Source organism: Oreochromis aureus, linkage group 2 (assembly GCF_013358895.1).
Source record: "Oreochromis aureus strain Israel breed Guangdong linkage group 2, ZZ_aureus, whole genome shotgun sequence".
NCBI classification, from domain to species: domain Eukaryota; kingdom Metazoa; phylum Chordata; class Actinopteri; order Cichliformes; family Cichlidae; genus Oreochromis; species Oreochromis aureus.
In genome coordinates, this window is record NC_052943.1 from 20,834,209 (window position 1) to 20,854,770 (window position 20,562).

At 38.2% G+C, this 20,562-nt stretch overlaps 2 protein-coding genes across 2 annotated transcripts; both read right to left on the reverse strand.

The window, feature by feature from the left end:
• Window positions 1-7,738: 7,738 nt before the first annotated feature.
• On the reverse strand, window positions 7,739-10,520 carry LOC116328918. Its single transcript, XM_039598346.1, has 6 exons — window positions 10,455-10,520; window positions 10,031-10,354; window positions 9,589-9,939; window positions 9,204-9,323; window positions 8,431-8,486; window positions 7,739-8,339 (listed from the first exon to the last, which is right to left on the reverse strand). Exons 1-6 carry the CDS (start codon window positions 10,495-10,497, stop codon window positions 8,265-8,267), a joined length of 969 nt encoding a protein of 322 aa, XP_039454280.1. The 5' UTR covers window positions 10,498-10,520; the 3' UTR covers window positions 7,739-8,264.
• A 4,634-nt stretch (window positions 10,521-15,154) lies between these two features.
• Window positions 15,155-17,158, reverse strand: LOC120432940. The gene is made up of 6 exons (XM_039598355.1): window positions 17,104-17,158; window positions 16,639-16,971; window positions 16,020-16,373; window positions 15,817-15,942; window positions 15,547-15,602; window positions 15,155-15,464 (listed from the first exon to the last, which is right to left on the reverse strand). The coding sequence occupies exons 1-6, from the start codon at window positions 17,144-17,146 to the stop codon at window positions 15,333-15,335; spliced, it is 1,044 nt and encodes a 347-aa protein (XP_039454289.1). The 5' UTR covers window positions 17,147-17,158; the 3' UTR covers window positions 15,155-15,332.
• Between the last annotated feature and the right edge of the window lie 3,404 nt (window positions 17,159-20,562).

Sequence of the window (20,562 nt, forward strand, 5' to 3'; positions counted from 1 at the left end):
TTTTTCTGGGACTGTGTTGCCCAGGCTGGAGTCCACCCCGGGGTAAAACATGCATGAAACACCCCAAATAGAAGGTGTCAAACAGGCGTCCACGTCAGATACCCACGCACAACCTTGTTGAGTCCTTCTAATGTTGCAAAAGCAGAAATCGTACCTCTACTCTGATCACTATTGAATAATTCACCTCACACAGTCACTAAAACTAAGTTTAAAAGTCTTGAGATGTTGTTTTTTTTCTTTTTATTCACTACTAGGGTGTTATGGTCATAAATAAAGGAACAAATTTAGAAAGGTGAATCTCAGCTGTCTCTTCAACACAACACAACCGTCCAGGTAACCCTCCATGACGTTAAGTCTTTTTTGCAAATATCGACATGTGTTGTATTGTAATTTGTAATTGTAACTGTTTTAAACAGTTTCCTGCAAAATTATTAGCTATTATTTCACATCTATTTGAAATTATATTATATTTCCTGCTGAGAACATTTTTAGACAATACACTAAAGACCATTTATATCCTTGGAGAAGAAAAGGCAATGTAATCCTTAGCTGCTTATTGATAGATATGGTTATTTGAAATCTTTGAAATCTGTGGTATCTGAAAGCTGTGAAAGACACTTATGATTGGAACATCAAATAGTGCAAAGTACAGTTTTTTCCTATGTCTAGGTGGCTAGTTACTAACAGTCTAGTAACTACTAGTTGTGGTATGTACTGCAAGAAATAATTAACATTCACATTACAGAGTAAACTTACAGGTTGAACCTGTTATTTGTCTGGGTGTGTGATATTTTGTCCTTCAAAGGTGTCAAAGAGCAGTCTGAATTATTGCCCTTCACAAAGTGAGATACATGAGCCAGAAAAAAATTACATTTTGTTGAGCTAATTCTATGTCTTTTAAGAACTTTTGAGATAAGTTGACAGTTTTCAGTAAGATTAGGAATACGTTCTTTTCCATTTTCAGTGAAAGAAATAAGTGTTAAAAGATACACTTTCACACTTTGCTTTTAACATGAGAATACACAGTTTCTTTAGTTTCCAGTGCGTTCTAATTTCCTCCTTCCTCCTGTAGTTTTACTTCCTGACAAATGCAGTGCAGCATAGTTCAGCTAAGGTCCACCTTCCACCTTCAGTCTATGCAAAATAGTAAAAATCATACTGTTATATAAAGCTACTGGAAATCTTTTCCCTGAATTAACAAATATGATTTAGTCTTATCACTTACATGTTCATTGACAATTCTTTGCTTGACAATTTTACTTTTCTTTAGGTTAAAATGAACTTTTTGACTTTCATATGTATAAATGTAATGGTGTGTACATTGAGTAGCCAGTATAAAGTGTGAAAAAGCATATACCATGCATTATTTTACATTGATCAATCATATGTCCGATAGAGTTTGCTCAAGTCTAAAACTTAAATGACCATAAGTGAAGGTTGCAAAACGTACCTATGGGGTCATTTGTGATGTGTGGAACAATTTTGCTGCACAGCTATTTAAATGGCCTGGCCTGGCTTTGTGTAGCGCTTTACTAGTCCCTAAGGACCCCAAAGCGCTTTACACAACCAGTCATCCACCCATTCACACACACAGTCACGGTAAGCTACATTGTAGCCACAGCTACTGGGGCACACTGACAGAGGCGAGGCTGCCGGACACTGGCGCCACCGGGCCCTCTGACCACCACCAGTAGGCAACAGGTGAAGTGTCTTGCCCAAGGACACAACAACCGAGATTGTCCAAGCCGGGGCTCGAACCGGCAACCTTCTGATTACAAGGCGAACTCCCAACTCTTGAGCCACGATCGCCCCGATATTTAGTGAGCTTCCAGCAACTTCAGATAGAAGAGAATGTAAATCCCCACCCCTTCCCAGACAACAAATTCTTTTTTTTGTTTTCTTTTGTGCATTTGCAAACAAGGGAAAGATCATAATCCCAAAAAGTTAATTCTGTTCATCTCGACTTAGCGTTTCTGAAACAACTGAAACTAGCACCACTGGCGAAAACTGCAAACTGTCATGACCATTGATCAACAACTACTGATCAAATAAAATTGATCAACGTGTTTTGACAAAGTAGGCCAGTGATCAGTGATCACCATGTTTTCGGTGTTAATAGTACATGCCTATTAATTGATCCTACCCCGATGTCGTGCGTACGAAAAAAGGTTAGTATTTAATGTTTTACTTCTTTATTACAGTTGATACTTGCCTTCCTTAAGCTGTTGTCAATTTGTTAACTTTTCAAGCTAACATGCATTTTGTTTTTTGTGCAAAAATACCCCAATTATAGTCTCAGTTGAAGTCACATTTCAAGACTTGATTTAGTACTTCTAAACTTCTGTAAACTTGGTCATCAGAATGTCCTACCTAAATAAATCCAAGCATGAAGCACGTTTTAATAGTGTGATTTGGCCATCAGAACGTCCTACCCATAGATATGTACAATGGAGGGATAAACCACGTAAGGTAGTATATTCTGATAAGGTAGCACAGATTGATAGACATGACTATAAATTTATGCTATGGTAGGATGTTTTGGCAAAGTAGGACGTTTTGTCACCGGATCAGAGCCGCCAGATTCTTCATCCTCTGTAGGTCACGGTCAGTCTGGTCCTGCAGCTCTTCTTGCCGGCGGCGTAACACCAATGCCTGCTCCCGCTGCGTGGCCGCTAGCTCAGCCTCCTCTTTCAGTTGGCCAAGTCCTGGGTCCGCAGCGTCCTCCTTCCTGGGTTTCGGCACCACTGTAAACCACCACGGCAGACCCGATGGCATTTTCATGCTTCGCAGCATCATTTATTCTTACAATAATCACACAGTTGCTGTAACAGTACATTAAATGGCTGCAGCTATCCCACTGCCAGCCATACACATCACCACCACCAACAACAACAACACAAGCAGAGCACAGGTTTTAAGCCGGAGAGGCGTGATTGTAGATGCTGCTGCAGGTGAGTCCATCTCATCTGCAGCGGCGTCACAGACCACGCCCTGCAACAGTAATAAAGCATTTTCTATTTAATTATAAACGTTGTCCTAATTATGTCCTGGATTTTAACTGTTTAATAATAAAAAAGGAAACATCCCAAAAAACACTTAAGGTCATGAAAATTAATTGAGATTTCGCAATTCAATGACGTATCAACCTAATTTATTGAAAAGTATCCCTATCGGTGTCAGCGATACTAGCCCATATTTACGTTGTATCGGATCGATACCAAAATATGCAGTATCGCACACCACTACTCTTGAGCCGCTGTTCCCCAGACTTTCTGAAGATCTTTTTTTTTGTTTGCTCAGTCATGTAGTACTGACTTAACTCAGCGTATGGACCACTGGCACATGACTTAGCAAAGAACCAATTTTGAATTTAATTTTTAAACATTTTTAAACATTTTGTTACAAACAGCCCGTCACAGTTTGACAGGATATAAGGTGTTTCCCAAAAACTTTGTTCCATGGTGTATTGGAAATTTAAGGACATTGGAGAAGCACAGGATAGTTTAAAAAGTGGTTGGCTTGGAAAACTACACACCAAATATTTATTTTCAAGGTATCCAGAATCATATAAGCTCAATTTTTGTCTTATATACCGTATTTTCATCAATTTTTGCAGTCAGTCAGTCTGCTATTTCCCATCTTGGTACTAAAATATAAAAAAAATAGTAGTGGCACAACATTTTGCACAGTACAGTGCTAAAGTCTAGAAGTATAGGATGTAGAGTGAAACATAATGTGAAGCTAGCTGAAATAGCTGGGTCACAATGGCATCTAAATACAATGATCAGAAGTGAAGAAGTACAGTAATTTTGGACAGTTTATGCAGTTTTTTTGTTAACAGTCTATTTTGAGCTACTGCATAATGATTTTGTTTATATATATTTGTAATACACAATAATTATTCCAATTTCTGACAACAGTAAATGTTTTTAAAGTGGTAAACTATATTGAAAGTGTTGGCTGTTTAAAGCAACATTAAAGTCCCAGTAGTGGAACTGATCACAGCCACAGAACAAGCAATTCAAAACAACAACATTGCAGACATAGAAACAGAGCAACTGTGGACAAAAGTTGGCCTGTCTCAGTAATGCAAAGCCCCCAGATCCAACATCAGTATGGAGGAGAGGAAGGCACTCACATCACTCAGTAAATACAACAACATTATCATCCTTTTGGCAGACAAGGGTAGATACACAGCTTTGCTAAACCAGAAAGACTGTCATGAGAAAATCTTGTTACTGCTCAGGTACAAAAGTACTTATGAGCACCTGTCTGAAGCAGTTAGAGCAAGACAATGTTACTGAATGGACCTCATCCCATAGGCTATACCCAGGAGAAGCTACACCTAGTCTGTATGGTTTATTGAAGATATATAAACAGAGTGTACCTTCAAAGTAACTGTCTGTATGATCAGCTCATTTACCTACAGCAAGTTTCTGACTTCGATCCTCAACCCGTTTCTAGGCAGCTCTAAACACCACATCCAGAACACCTTTAATTTTGTTGAGAAGATGAGCGCTGACGTTATGAATGCAGATGAAACAATGGTCTTGTATTATGTCACATCTCTCTTCACTTGTCTTCCACTCATTGAAGCAGTGGAGGTAGTAAGAGATAACAGGATGACCCAAACCTCAACAACAGGACGACTCTCAGCACCAAGTGTGTTTGATCTGTGTCTTCATTCCATAAATTTCATATACAAGAATGAGTACTACAGGTGGAAACATGGGTGGGCCATGGGTTCCTCTTTTTCACCCAGTGTGGAAAACTTGTACATGGAAAAGGTGGAAAAGAGGGCTTTGTTATCCTACCCTGGAACACCACTGTCAATAGAAAATTGTAGTCAGTATAATCTTTTAATAATATAAGTTTGCATATGATAGAATACTGCATGATGACCTCTTTATAACTCAGACTGTTTTGAATTCACTGTGACCCGTTATCATGCAGGGAAGGAGCAGTACCTGCTAGATAAGAGCTTAATAAGCAGTTTCACTTTGTACCAGGTAGAGGAGCCTCTCCTGGCACACGCACACACGCGCACACACACACACACACACATATCCGCACATGCTCACGCATCAACATTCCACTAAACAAACGTATTCACTGTTGTATTACTCTTCCTGTATAAATAAAGACCAGGGCAGTGGCAGAGTGCGAGTCTCGGAGCCCTCATTCCAAGTGCAGGTGCTCTGTGGCTGCCCTTGCATGCAAGTAAAACTGTGTGTTTCTCCACTCTGATTCTCAGCTGAAGAAGTGTCTTAGAGTACATCTCTTGACAACCACCAAGTCATTAGTTCAGGTATGTGGATAACACCTGGGTCAAGCTCAAATCTCAGGAACTACCACAATTCAGGGATCACATTAAGTCTGTGGACAAACACATCAAGTTCACCAGGGAGGTTATGGAAAATGACAGGTTAGCCTTCTTAGACTGAGATTCCATCAGTAATGTGGGACATGTAAAAAGTGATGTATACCATAAACCAATGAAAGCTCCAGGCAATCCAGGACACAAGAAGGATAACTGCTGCATAAGGGAAAACCCTTAGTGATCCCATATGTGTCAGGAGTATTGGAACAGTTGAGAAGCATTGGGAGCGGCTGGGGCCCAGCAGGTGCCTGCACCCGTCCTGGCCCCTCGGAGGAGGGCCGCAGAGGAACCACCGTGTCTGCAACCTGCCCAGGCTAAGGTGGAGGAGGCTCGTGAGACTCTGTTCTTACCAGAAGTGGAGGAGATACATAAAGGGCTGCTCAAGCCAGGAGAGCTGGAGGAGCCGCGTGAGGAGGTGGAGGTCCTGGCGTGCCAGTGGGACCTGCCAAGCTGGAGACGGAGGTCGGGGTGCGCGGGGTTCCTGCCATGCCCAAGAAGCAGCGTCCTGTCTGGTCCGGCCTCTCTTCCAACAGAGGCCGGCATGCTGCGTGGTCCTGCATGCCCGCCGCCTGCCCATCTGCCTCTGAGCCCCGGCTCACTTCCACACCTGCTGTGCCGTCACTGCTTGCCACATGGGTGGTGTTACGAAATCAGTTTCACCCCGGTTCTTTTTATTCCTCGGGCATCCAGAGACGGCACCAGACTCAGTAGTTATTTCACAAAACCTTTATTCATCTTTATTCATCTTCATTTAAGCATGCATCTTCTAGAAGGGAAGACGTGCAAGGCCGGTGTCCCTCTGCAGATCTTCACTCCTTTGTCTGTGAAACACAGTTTTGTAGAAGGGACCCATCATTTAAAAAAAATAAAAAATAATAAAAAAAAAAAAAAAAAAAAAAAAGAAGGGACCCATCATAAAACCCCCATGGTGTGCTGCAAACTCTGTGTCTGTGTGTATGCACGAGCACGTGAGTGCCTGTGTGTGCGCGTACCCATGTGTATGTGTGAGTGCACGTGAGTGAGTGTGCATGTGGGTGTGTCGTAACAGTCAAAGCACTGTGTGTGTGTGTGTGTGACTTCCTGCCGGTCATAAAAGTAATCTCTTTCCAGACCACAGTTATCCAGTTACAAATGTTGAGACCCCCACCCAGGTATCCCCTGGGGAATTTCCACTGAGCATCAACTTCTCTTTGTCTTACTTTCACAGCTCAAGAGGAGGAGGGTCTCCAAGAAATCTACTCCTATGTTTATGACACACTCAGGCCTTTATTACATCCAGGGCAGTGTCAGTGTCTCTACAATAATTCTACATCCTATCTAACACATTTCTAAACTCTAAAATAAGCTAAACATATCTTCAGTGGCCACCGGACCAGCTCTGGGGCTGCGAATGGAGGCACCGGCGCCCCCCGGGACCACCTTGTCACCGGTGCCGCTAGATGCGTGGGCGACCGCCAGAGTGAACCCTTCACTGCGCAAGATCTAAACACCAGAGGTGGGAGGGAGAGCTAAGTGTGAATGCTCTGCGCTGACACAGGAGTGGCGAGTCCAGCGACCTGGCTGTTTCATTTTTGCCAAAAGCACAGCATTGCAAACAAGAGCGGAACTTAAAGTAAAGAATCGATCTCACCAGGCTAGTATCGATCTGATACCGATGCCGTCTTGGTATCGATACAATCAATATTTGGATCAATTCGCCACTACTCAAGAGCACTTTAAAAAAATTACAAGAAAGTTGCACTTTGTGAAACTTAAAATTTTGTTCAAAGTCTCTTTTTGTCAAGCTCGCTGCAACAGCCTCCCACAAAATATGTTAAGAACCCCACCTTAACATATGCTTGCTTACAAAAAGGTAAAAGTGTATCTGCACAGAAGAATTTGCTTGTTGCACATCGCTTTGCCGTGCATTGCTTGTCATCAAGTATAAGTTGCTGACAGGCATTCCAGACTTTGGTTGCCAAGGTAACCTGTTAATGTACATACCTTGCTGTCATATGTCAGACAACCATATGATTGATTTGAACCAGAAACCTTCATGTGAAGGTTAACAGTGCACCACCGTACTGCGATATGTTGAACAGTACAGTTTTAACTTCAGTCCTACTGATTTTTCTTAAAGGCGTGAGATAAGTCTGAAGCTGAACAAGTGTCACAGTCGCCCAATAAAGTTATTTTACTGTGATTTTTAAATTCATTCTTGATGCGCCCATAATTAATGACAGAGGCCAAAAAATGTTAGGCCTACTTCTGACATAAAGAATGCAATTTGATGTCCTTCTAGTTTATTTGTGTTATTTAACTATTGTACAACTGAGTCCATTAAATGAACAAGACATAAGTCAGTAACTTTTTATTCATTTCAAATCAACATATACTGACTGAGATATTTTCAAAACATGAAGGTCATAATTGAATGAAATGAACACAAATTTAAAAAAATGCAAAAACATATTAAAAACATAGGCACGCTCAATACTTAAAGAAATTGTATAAAATAGATGTTTTCATTTCATGTAATATAATTGTATTGAAGTACACTATTTTCTTTCTGTCTACTAAGAAGGAAGTAATACATCCACTGTTTCCATCTTTTTCTTTTTATACATTACAATGACATTTTCAAACTGATGTGGGACATGGAGAAATGAATCCAGATACAAGAATATCTAGAAACATGTCAAAAGAAGAGAAGAGAAAAGATAGAAAACAACATAAAATAAAACAATAAAACATGGAGAAATTAGGTTAAAATTAGGTTAGCTAGAAGAACAAGTACATTTCTAATCTAATTTAAAAAGGCAAGAGTTATATGTGTCTAGATATCAATCCGGCTCAAGAGCCTTCAAATCATTTCTCATCTTCTGCAGGTTCTGTAGTCCTGTATCTAGTCTTTGTTCCTGTATCTAATTTTTCCACAAGAGAAAATTGCTACAGAATAAACCAATGAGTCGTCATCTGTCTGATGAAAAAAACAAAAAGATGGTGAGACTTATTTACAAAGGCATGCATTAAAAGATACTGAAAACTTGGTCCTGATATTTTTCAGTTACCTGCAGAATTTCCTGATCTCCTTTTGCTGTCAGATTTGTTTGCAAAGCAACTGCATCTGTGTTGAGAGACAAAATCACAACACAAATGTGAGTCCAGTTTTATTGAATAATGTTTGTTAGAATGATGTCGCCAAGATGTGGTTTGGGCCACGTAGCAAGACCATAAACCTTGTCAGACACAAAAGTAATAAAACAGAATATGATGATGGGAAGTATCGGATTACAGAGGAATCAAATGTGGAACTTTTGGTGACACATAGCATTGTTGCTGAATTTTGGAAAGTGTGCGAATTTTTGTGTGAATGTTTAAACAACGAGAATTCAATCCCATTTGTTCTAATGTACATTAATAAATAAGGTTATGGAATAAGTAATGACATAAATACATGCTACAAGAAATAGCTTTTTGAGTTCAGCTTAAAATAATATTTGTGTCCCTAAGATGAACTCAAGCAGATTCATTTGGTTGTAGACGATTTAAAGGGGATTATATATGTTGGGTATCATTAAAATATACAGAGTACTTGCAGTAAAAGTCATTGTAGGCTTTAAAAAATTAAAATACTGCTTAAAAATACATAACACAGATAGATAATCACACATAAGACAGATAGATAACAATGCATATTTTAAGTGTTTCACAGCTCTGTTATAGGTATCGGATCAATATCAGCTTGAATTTTACTTGGTGTAAGATTGGAAAGGAAATCAGTGGTATTGCACATCACTAGAATGATGTTTGAGTGACTTTTCTTACCATGAACAACACTTACCTTTGCATTGTTCACATATTCCTCTTGGAGTTCGACAACAAACAATAATGAGAGTCACAGAAATAACCAAGAAGATTATTGCCATAACCAGCACAGTAAGTTCAGAACCTGATTTTTGCTCTAGAAAAAAAAAAAACAAGACAGGAAATTATTGATGATTCTAAAAAACACTGAAACCTAGCTGTCATATTATTCAAGTATTAACCGGTCAGCGGTTGCAGATTAATCAACATTTCCAGAGAGAAATGGCAAACTAATAATATTGCCATTTGAATAAATGCTGATTGTGTTGATTGCACTATTAAAAAACAAACAAAAAAACAATTCCCCAAAACACATTTTTTGTGAATATATAGTATAGATTAAAGTACTTAACACCAAATACCTTCAATGTCCAGTTTAGTTCCATTTCCAAATAATATCTCCCCACATGTGGCCACAGCACAGTAGTAAGTCCCAGCATCAGATGAGCTGACATTCTTAGAGAAGCGATAAAGACACCTCTCCTGTGAGTCTGATATTATCTCACTTTCACTGTTTCCATCAGTGTAGATGATGCTTGGGTGTAATTGATCTGATCCAGCTCTGAACCAGAACACATTATAATCTCTGGGACACATCTTGTCAGAGTCAGAATAGACTGAACACTGGAGAGTCATTGAATTTCCTGAACGCAGTGGATTTAACACTGTTGACCACTGAACAACAGTATAATTTGATGCTGGCTGATTATTTCCTGTGGAATACAAAACACAAATACATTCTTCATAACACGCCCTGAAACACTTTAAAGTTTATAAAAGTATGGCAGTGTATTACTAACTTACCTTTTACTAACAAATATGTTCCAGTCCATTCAGGATTAATCCACTCTATGATTCCACAGTGATAGATTCCCTCATCGTCTTGGACTGCTTTCAAAATGGTCAGGTTGCTAAATTTCTTATCATAATGTGCTTGAAATCTTGATTTAAATATTTCTTGACCATACTGAGGTGTTGTAGTTTTAATCAGTGACACTATTAATTTGAGAGTATCTCCGACACTCTGCTTGTACCAGTGGACTCCTTTAATGCTGACCCCACTGGGCAAAGCACATGTTATGTTCGCTGGTTCACCAAGCTGAACAGTTTTCACTGGAACTAGAGTATCTGAATTAGAATATAGAAAAGTTATGGTTTTCTCCACACATCTATTTGACATTAAATTCTCAATCTAGAACATCTTTAGTAAAGATAAATGCACACTTACATCCTTGATGAAGTAAAAGCAATATAATCCATAACATGATCATCGTGACACTGCTCCTTGTTGAGGACTTGGCTGGTATTTCACTGAATGAAAGAGGTGAAATCACTGTATTCAGTAAGACAGTGAAATGCTTCTGATTGGTCAGTACAGAATAGATTGTAATGTACACTTCCTGTCACATTTGCTTCCTCCTGATCTTTGCAAAAGCTCTCATCTTCTTTTATCTTGTGTTGCAACTGCCCATTTTGTTAACTCGAAGACTGATCCCTACAGGTTAGAGTTATTCTTGTTATTAAACCTTAAGGACTGAAAGAGTAATCAGCGCAGTCCCCAATACTGTTTGTGGTATTTACTGCATGAAATACTGTAGAAAAATTACAGTTGAAGGGAAATTTGCAAGGGTGATGAAGCTGATTTGGCTCGTATTGGAATTTCTTTCATTTATGTATTGATGTATGGTGATTGTATTTTGGAAAACAGGGAGTATTCACACAGGAAGCCTGACACGAGTATGGGGGAAGTGGTGGTGAAGTCTTTTGTCTCTCTTTTAGGATGTGAGGAAAGAGACAAGGGGATCAACCACTCTAAGAGGTGATAAGGGATTGTTAACTTTCTTTGGGGGAAGATCAAAGCTGTAAACAACAGCTATTTAATGCCTTTTGTTTTGTTGACTGGTATTTAAACCCAGGGCTGTGCTGGCTTGGGGAGAGTCTACTAGTCAGTGCCATGGCCACTCTCTCTCACTTAAGCTTAGGTTTTATTAAAAGATGTTAGATACTGCTCATCGTTGTCTGCAGCCTTTATTAAATTAAAATTTCCACAGCCTCTGCAAAAACCACAGCTTAGCAGTTTGTTTTTGTTTTTTTAGCAAGTTCCGCCGGAAACAAGCCAGTAGTTGTTTAAACACTTTGAAAGAAAAAAAAAAGGCACATACATATTAACCCCTTGGTGAAACTACAGGAAAAGCTACAATAATGCCAGATTTTGACTACATGATTTTAGCTCTGATTTGCATTAGGTGGCTCCACAAAACCCCAAATCCTAATGAGAGATAACAGGTATGACAATAGTCACCTCTTTTTCAAGACAAATTTTTTTTAAAATCAGGCTCTGTATGAACTCCCATCAAGTCAGTATTTGACCTTCAATTGAATTGTTCTGCATATTGCATGCTCAATCCATGCCCCCATTCCAGTGCAGAAGACATGTCATAAACACAAATAAAGATATTAAAAAAAATGACGAAAAAGAACAAAAAGTAGAAATTGTATAGAAATTTGTCATCCATGAAGATTTAATAATAATAGAATAATAATAATAGAATAATAACAGAATATATATATATATTCTGGGGTGGGACTTGATTAAAAAAATTAATCAGATTAATTAGAGGCTTTGCAATTAATTAATCTTGATTAATTGCATTTATTCACACAAGAAAATTTGCCCCAAAATGCTATTTTTTTTTTTTAAATTTTAAAGGGTTTTAGTGGGCAACAGAATAAATAATAGACATGGAGATGGATATTGTAAACTCAAGCTCTTTTAATTCATGGGAAAAAGCTTTTAAACTGACACTTAAATGCAAAACAAAATTGGGCAGACTTAAAAATAAAGTGTTATTTTAAATACTTTAAGTACATTGTCAAAATGGTATGGTCTTTGACTAATAATAATAATAAAATATTTCAACAAAAATTGCAGTTTTGATTCTAAAAAAAAATAAGACGGAAACATAAAAGGATATTTGAACAGTTTCACCTTTAAACTCTGAGTAACCGTTAGCCAACATTATTTTGTACATTAGGCTAAAACAGTGTGATCATCGAACATTGTAGTGCAAAAAATAACAAACTCATTGGACTCACAATACCCCCATGCTTATTTACTCTCTTTCAGCCAATTACTTAGACAAACTAGCCTGTTCACATTTTCAGAGGTCAAGGCAGCTCTCTTTTTTGTTACTATGTGACCTGAAAGTCTGCAACAGTATCTGACAGAAGACAGAAGTGGCAGGACTAATCAAATACTTGGGGGCCAGGACAGACAGCTGTGGGTGGGTCCCTGCTCGACTGGACCACCACTGCAGCGAGCAGTCTGTCTCACTGATGTTGGATTCTGCTCTGTCCAAACTCAAGGCCCTGGAACACAGGCTTTCTCATCTGAACATTTTCTAACCCGCTATCTTCTACCACTGATAGTGATCTACAGTCCAAAGCAATCCATTTTGCGAGAGAATTTGTAAGTTTATCCGATGTTGACTAATTTTGGTCCTGAAGCCATTCATTTCATCCAGTTTCAGATCTGTAGTACCAACACTTTTTGTTGGTACTCAAACTGCTAACGCTAACAGCTCCCACAGTTTCTGTGCTTGCTTGAACGTGTTTTGCATTTAGATGGTACCGTAAGGTTGAAGTGCTTAGGTGGTATGCAAGTGCAATTACATGCGTTAATCTTTTTAAGGCGTTATTTTTTTCAAAATAATTAATCACAATTAACACATTAAATTCCCACCCCTAATATATATACATGTAATTTACTTAATGCATGCTCACACTGCCTATTTCTAACTTGTGAACTGCTTTAAACCTATTCTTCCATCCATTTTTCTAGCCTTTGTCTGGGTCTGTGTTGCACAAGCTGGAGTCCTCACTGAGGTAGGACATGCTAGAAACACTCCAAATAGAAGGTGTCAAACAGGCATCCAACTAAGATACTCAAACCACCTTTTGATGTTGCAAAAGCAGAAGTAGTAGCTCTACTCTGATCCCCTACTGAATGACTGTGCTCTTAACCTAGTTACTAACAGTCTTGAGAGGAAACACATTTCTTCCACCTTTAATCTAGGTCTTTTTCTTTTAGTCATTACTTACACCTCATGGTCATTATAGTAAAGGCACAAGACGAGTGAATCCCAGCTGTTCCTTCAACTCAACACAACAGACAAGGACAGTGTCTGCATCACTACAGATGTTGACTAATCCCTATGATAGTGTCCTACTCTATTCATTTTCCGCGCAATATGCGTTTCTGAGATTTGCAAATCATTGTATGCTATTTTTCATTTACAGTTCACAATCTGGACAGAGCTCAGTCATTTTTCACATATTTATTAACTGTCATTGTCGATACCCTGCTGCTAATCGCAGTAATTTTAAAAGTTTCTTCCTTCTTCTTTTCTGAAGTTGATGCACTTCAGATGAAGTCAGTCATTAAAAGCTTACTGTTTTCTAAGTCTGATATGTAAGAATTTACTGTAGTGAAATATTTATTTATTATGTTTTGAAATTCACAGCATTTTGTGCTGTTGAAATTTTAGAGTAATTCAAATCAGATACTTAACTCAAATAGCACTAATAGCTAAGTGGAAGGAAATTTAATTCTGGTGTGTTAAAACATTTATTTGGTTACATTTTATTGGACAATCTTAAAAATACGTCAACATATTCTTTAAAGAATCTGGTTATATTTTGGCAAAAGCCTTTCAGTGGACAACTGGTATGTGGACATTATCTCTACTGGACTGTGACTAGAGTTTATGTTAAAACATTGAAGGGATGTCAACAATAGGCAAGGAAGGGCTGCTAAATCGTTACTAGATTTATGGTAGCAGTGTAAAATCTCACTTGTTGTGTCCTTGAACCAGAGCTTTGGAGTGGCTGTTAGTAGGCAGGCTGGATTCCTATAGTTACAACATAATTGATTAGAGAGAGGCCAGGTAGGTATTTTGCAGGTAAGTTTATTTGCAGCAGGTAAATCCAGCTGTTATACTGTAGATTTGTTGAGTGGTGATCGTTGTTGCAGACTCCCGTGTTTTGGCCAAGCTCAAGCTGTTGGACAAACCCAAACCATTATATTTTCACCACTGTGCTTGACAGTTAGTGTGAGGTGTTTGTGCTAATATGCTGTGTGTCTGTTTTTCTCCAAACAAGGCACTGTGCATTCTGGTCAGACATCTCCACTTTGGTCTTGTCTGTCCAAAAGTAATTATTCCAGAAGTCTTATGGTTTGTTTGATGCTGTTCTGTAAAGCTATGCTGTGGTGTCATGTTCTTTTGAGAGAGTAGAGGCTTTCTTCTGGCAACCATTCTGCCAGTACCATCGTATAAGGCACAGTGTGATCTTTTTATGATTATGCTGTCATGAACTTTAACTTTAATCATGCTGAGACCTGGTGACTCTTGGATGTAGCTCTTGGGGGTTTTGCAGTTTCTCTGAGCATTTTACAATCTTGAGCTTCTTGATCTTATCATCCAGTCTGTATTTCTATATACATTTTTTGTAGAATTCTGTGAAGGAGTTAACAATTTATTTTGGTTATATGACAAGAGAGTGTTTCAGTTTTATTTTATGCATTGGGTTAGCAGTTTGTTATTAAGTCTATATGCTAATGATGGATGAGTGATGAAATGCTTCTCCCACTGAAAACGCTACGTCCAGATAAACAGAATCAACCTTTTGGGATTTGCAGGTCAGGTCATCTCTCATCCAATTGTAGAATCCCCACCATAGTGTCTCCTATGTAGGAATGCGTGATAACTTTTCCCTCAAAAAAGTCAAAGAGCAATCTGGACAAGTGCCCCTTGCAACCTTGTTTGATTCTTTAGCCCTTTCCAAAACCAGGTGGATGCAGACAGACTTAAGCTAGTCACAATTAACACTGTGAGACAATATTGATATTGTGAGTCATGTTGTTAATTTAATCATTTTTAACATCACACAGAAACAGGAAAACAAGAACAGGCAAACACAATAATATGTAAATAACAGTATATGCAAAACATCATGTTTTCAGCAAAATCAGGAATAAGTTCTTTGTATTTTCTATTTCCAATTAAACAAATCAGTGTTAAAAGACAAGTTCTGTATAGACACACTTTCACACTCTGCTTTTGATATGAGAATACACCGTTTCCTCAGTTTCCAGTTCATTCTTCTTCTTCCTTCCTCTTGCACTTTTACTTCCAGAGAAATGCAGTGCAGCATAGTTTAGATCATGTCCACTTTCAGTCTATGCAAAATAAAATTCATATTGTTAGCTACTGTAAATTGTTTCCCTGAATTAACAAATATGATTTAGTCTTATCACTTACATGTTCATTCATTGTTTGGCTCAAGACATCTTGTCTTGCTTGTGAAGAGCTGTTTTCTGGGCATAATGTTGATTTAAAAAAATAAAAATCTACATTACCTCATGCTTTCAATTGTGGACTTATGTTTTTGACCTTGATGTGTTCAAATGTAACGGGGTGTGCACTCAGCAGCTAGTATCAAGTGTAAAAGTGTATATAACATATGTACCAAATACAATTTAATGAAAACGAGTTAGTATGATTTTTTAAGAGCCAGTGAATAACACTTACCTTTAAATTGTTTACATGCTGCTTTTTGAGTTCGGCAACAGATGCAAACAATATTAAGAATCACAGAAATAAACAAGCAGATTATTGCTATAACCAGCACAGTAAATTCAGAACCTGCCTTTTGCTCTAGAAAAAAAGGAAAGAAATTATTAATGATTCTGAAAGACACAGAAAACTAGCTGTCATATTATTCAAAGTCCTACCTATTTGAAGTTTAGTTCCATTCCCAAAGAATAATTCCCAACATGTGGCCACAGCACAGTAGTAAGTCCCTTCATCAGATGAGCTGACGATTTTAGAAAAAGTATAATTGCAGCTCTTCTGGGGGTCAGCTCTTTTATCACATTCTTTACTTTTGTTTCTGTCAGTGTAGATTAATTTTGGATAACTTTTATGTGATCCAGCTCTGAACCAGAGCACAGTGAGATCTCCGGGACATGTCTTTTTGTCAGAGTCAGAGAAGACTGAGCACTGAAAAGTCACAGAGTTTCCTGGTTCCTGGACTGTTGTCAGCGGTGACTGAACAACAGTATAGTCTGATGTCCTTTGAGTGCGTCCTGCATAAAATAAAACAGTGTTAGCAAATGTGACTTTAGGTGTTAGACAGTCATGTGTCTTGAATTAAAATATTTCACTTGGAATATCTTATGAAATCACTAAAATTAGTTAAAAAAAATAGATAAAATGTATCTTAGATTTTATGAAATGTAAATTATTATGTCAGTTTTCACAGCAAGTTTATTAATGATGTTATTTTTTCTTAACACTGCTGCTTTACTGGTTAAAGCTTAGGGAAAACTTGTAATTAGATCACATTATTACCTTTGACTAACAAATATGAGCCGCTCCATTCAGTATTCTTGAACCACTCGGTGATTCCACAGTGGTAGATTCCCTCGTCCTCTTGGTTTGCCCTCAAAATGGTGAGGTTGGTGAAATTTTCATTGTAATTAACCTTCCATCTTGATTGATTAAACTCAGCAGAAAACTCAGGTTGTGCAGATTCCTTCAGTGTCCATATTAATTTTAGAGTGTCCCCAGTACTCTGCTTGTACCAGTCGACTTCTCTACGGCTGAACTGTGAATCCTTACGCAGATCACATGTGAAGGTTACAGTTTCACCAAGTTGAACTGAAGTTATCGGGATAAGTGTATCTAAATTGAAAGAAAACAGAGAAAATCTACAATATTAAGTCACAATGATTATTGAAAACCATGAAAACAATATGAATATGAACATGAATACAGAATACACAGAATAAGAAATAAAATAAAGAGAAAACTTACATCCTCGATGGAGATAAAGCAGTGTAACCAATAACACGATCATCTTAACAGTGTCTCTTTTCTTGAGCTTGAAGGTATTTCATTGACTGTAGGAGGTATTACAGCATGTCACACTGTCAAATGAATCTGATTGGTTACCACAGAATAAAGATTCAAGTGCACTTCCTGTCACACATTTCTGTTGTCCAGGGCAGGTCATCTCTTCCTTACATATTTAGCCATTTTAATTATAAGGTAAATTCCTTTTCTAATTAATGTTAGGGGTTCATCTTGTAGTTGTTTCGTCTTTGCTTTTGAATATTTACGCTCTGTCCTCATTGTGTGTCAGCAGGTTCTTCTACGAAGTGATTGTATTGGTCAGTTGTTCATATCATTTCAAACAACCCTTTTAAGTGTTCAGTATTTCTCAATAGACATGATGGATCCTTACCAGTTTAAAATGTTCATCTTTAAAATGTAAAAAAATAAAAAAAATGTTAATGTAATGATATAGGTGTGTTAGGGGTTTAAGTCCTGTCTGGGACCATGTTTAAACTTTCCTTTCAGTCATTGATTATGATCATTTTCACATCCTCCCTGGTTAGGTTTAGGCAATACATCTAGGTTAGATCTTGAGTGTTATCTGATTTACAGTGCTCTGTCATATCTAAGAGTAAAGACCCCAGCATACATTTTACATGCATTTATCTGTATGTCCAATAGAGGTTGCTTAAGTCTAAAACTTAAATAGTCATAATTGCAGCTTGCACAATGGACCTATGGGGTCCATTTGTGGTGTGTGGATCATTTTTGTTTTTGCTGCACAGCTATTTAGTGAGCTAAACACACTTCCAGCAACTTCAGATAGAAGAGATAGAATGTAAAGCCCCACCCCTTCCCAGACAACAAATACATCTTCTTTTTTTTTTTTGGTTGTTTTGCCTTTTGCAAATTAGGGAAGATCATAACGTTTTAATGTAGCTTTGAAACAACCAACAGTTTCACCATAGTTTACCACTTTAGAAACAGCTTTTCCCTATCGTAAGAATTATTATGTATCAGAAATGTATATCAACAAAGTCAATATAAAACTAATATGGAAGACTGGCTCTGTGATCTCTGCAGAGAAGAGGACACTAAAAAAACTGCTAGACATTATGGACAATGTTGGGCATCCTCTGCATATGGTCATAAATAACCAGAGGAGTCTGCTCAGCGACAGGTTGCTTCTCCCTAGGTCTAGAACCAACAGACTTAAAAACTCCTTTGTCCCACACGCAATTGAACCAATATATGTAAATAGTTTTTTAGGCGAAACTTTTTAGCCTTCCTGCTTCTGCAGTTTACTTAAGTTTCCAACACAGCATGCTACTATTCACTAAGTTTTCAGCTAATCGCTTTTTGGGAAATGCCTTGTTGCCCGTCAAACTGCAACAGGCTGTTTGTAGCAGAGCATTTCAAATTACAATTAAAAACTGGTTCTGTGCTAATTCATCTGTTATGACTATAAATGAGTGAAAAAACAGCCAAATGTCCAAAGTAAAACTTTTGAAAGACCTTTAGAAAGCCTGGGGAAGTACTGCTCAAGAGCACTAAAAAAATGACAAGAAAGTTGCTCCTTGTGAAAGTTACTTAACCTACTTACAATTTTGTTCAGCTGCAACACAATCCCACAATATAGTTTCTAAGACCTTGACAACCCCCATCTTAACATACACCAAACAAAGAGAAATGGGAGTGAGACAAAACATTGTTTTGGGCCTGCAATTTATTGAAAACACCGCTTAAAATGAAACAGGCTGTTTTACAGCTAATCAAAAGTTTACGACCACACCTCCACAAAAACACGTATACCCCCCAAAAAAGAAATCAAAGTTCCAAACATGAACTCAGTAATGAGTAGTTCCACCGTTATTGTTGATCACTTCAAAAATTTATTGGGGCATGCTTGATGCAAGCGTTTCCGTGAGGTGAGTGGGAACATTTATCCAAGAGGTGAAGACGGCCACACGAAGGGCATCTACTGTCTGGAACTGTTTTCTATTCTTGTAAACTTTCCTTGCCATCCATCCCCAAAGGTTCTCAACTGGATTTAGATCAGGGGAACACACAGGATGCTACGAAAGAGTGATGTCATTCTCCTGGAAGAAGTCACTTGTCCTGCGGGCGTTGTGTAGTGATGTCTTTTTGAAAACACCCAGTAGTTACCACACAGACGGGGGCCCTCAGTTATGAGGGATGCTCTCTGCAACATCTGGACATAGCCAGCGGCCATTTGGCACCCCTGCACCTCCTGAAGCCCCATTGTTCCACTGAAGGAAAAAGCACCCCAGACCATTATGGCGCCCCCTCCACTGTGGCAAGTAGAAAACATTTCAGGTGGGATCTGCTTGTCATGTCAATAATATCAGAAACCATCAGGACCATCAAGGTTACATTGTTTCTCATCAGAGAATAAAACTTTGTTCCACCTTTCAGTGTCTCGTGTTTGGAGCTCTCTTGCAAAGTCCAAACGGTCAGTTCTTTGCAGTTCAAGGAGACGAGGCCTTTGAAGACATTTTTTGTTTTTGAAGCCCTTCAGTCTCAGATGCCACTTGATGGTTATGGGGTTGCAGTGGGCACCAGTAATGGCCTTAATTTTGGTCAAGGATCGTCCAGTGTCTTGATGGACAGCCAATTGGATCCTCCAGCTCAGTGCTGGTGAAATTTTTTGGGGTCTTCCATTAGACCTTTTTTTTTAATAACCCTCAGGATCATTTAGGAAATTGTCGTACTGCGTCTTACTTCAGCATCGCTGCTAAAGTGAGACGCGCTGCTTATGCAGTTTAACAACATGACCATGTTCAAAACGGGAACGGTTTTTTGCCTTTGCCATCAGAAAGTCATGACAGTGTGACTACCTGACAGAAGATAACAAATAATCCACAATTTAACACAGAGTTGGACTTTAAAAGGAATGTGGTCCTAAACTTTTGAGCAGCTGTAAAACAGCCTGTTTCAGTTTAAGCGTTGTTTTCAATAAATTGCATGGTAAAAAAAATATTTTGTCTCACTCCAATTTCTTCTTGTTGCATGGTGAAGCTCTACTTGGCACCTTGTTAAGATCCAACCATGCAAAATATGATTTTTTGCCATTTTTCAAGTGGTCTTAAACTTTTGATCAGTATACTGTATACTTGCTTACCAAGTAAGATGTGTCAACACGGAGCAATCCGCTTGTTGTAGGAAGCAGTCCATTTAATAAACAAGACATAGTTCAGTAATCTTCTATTTATTTCAAACCAACCTACATTGACATAGATATTTACAAAACATGAAGGTCATAGCTAAATGAAATTAATGCAAAATAAAAAAAAAGTCCATCAAGATAAGAAAAATAACCACACTGTATATTTAAGGAAATGTTATTAAATACTTCGATTTTATTTGATTTTTTTTTTTACTTAATTATATTGAAGTACACTATTGTATGTTTGTCTA

What these genes read in the sequence shown, in the direction of transcription:
- LOC120432940 (XM_039598355.1), bottom strand. Translation starts at nt 17,146, where the DNA reads ATGATCGTGTTATTGGTTACACTGCTTTATCTCCATCGAGGAT. An exon ending in TGGAACTAAACTTCAAATAG is followed by an intron (nt 15,943 to 16,019) that starts GTAGGACTTTGA and finishes CTTTTTTTCTAG; the next exon opens with AGCAAAAGGCAGGTTCTGAA. An exon ending in AGCATGTAAACAATTTAAAG is followed by an intron (nt 15,603 to 15,816) that starts GTAAGTGTTATT and finishes CATTATGCCCAG; the next exon opens with AAAACAGCTCTTCACAAGCA.
- LOC116328918 (XM_039598346.1), bottom strand. Translation starts at nt 10,497, where the DNA reads ATGATCATGTTATGGATTATATTGCTTTTACTTCATCAAGGAT. An exon ending in GCTTTTACTTCATCAAGGAT is followed by an intron (nt 10,355 to 10,454) that starts GTAAGTGTGCAT and finishes ATTCTAATTCAG; the next exon opens with ATACTCTAGTTCCAGTGAAA. An exon ending in GAGATCAGGAAATTCTGCAG is followed by an intron (nt 8,340 to 8,430) that starts GTAACTGAAAAA and finishes TTTTTTCATCAG; the next exon opens with ACAGATGACGACTCATTGGT.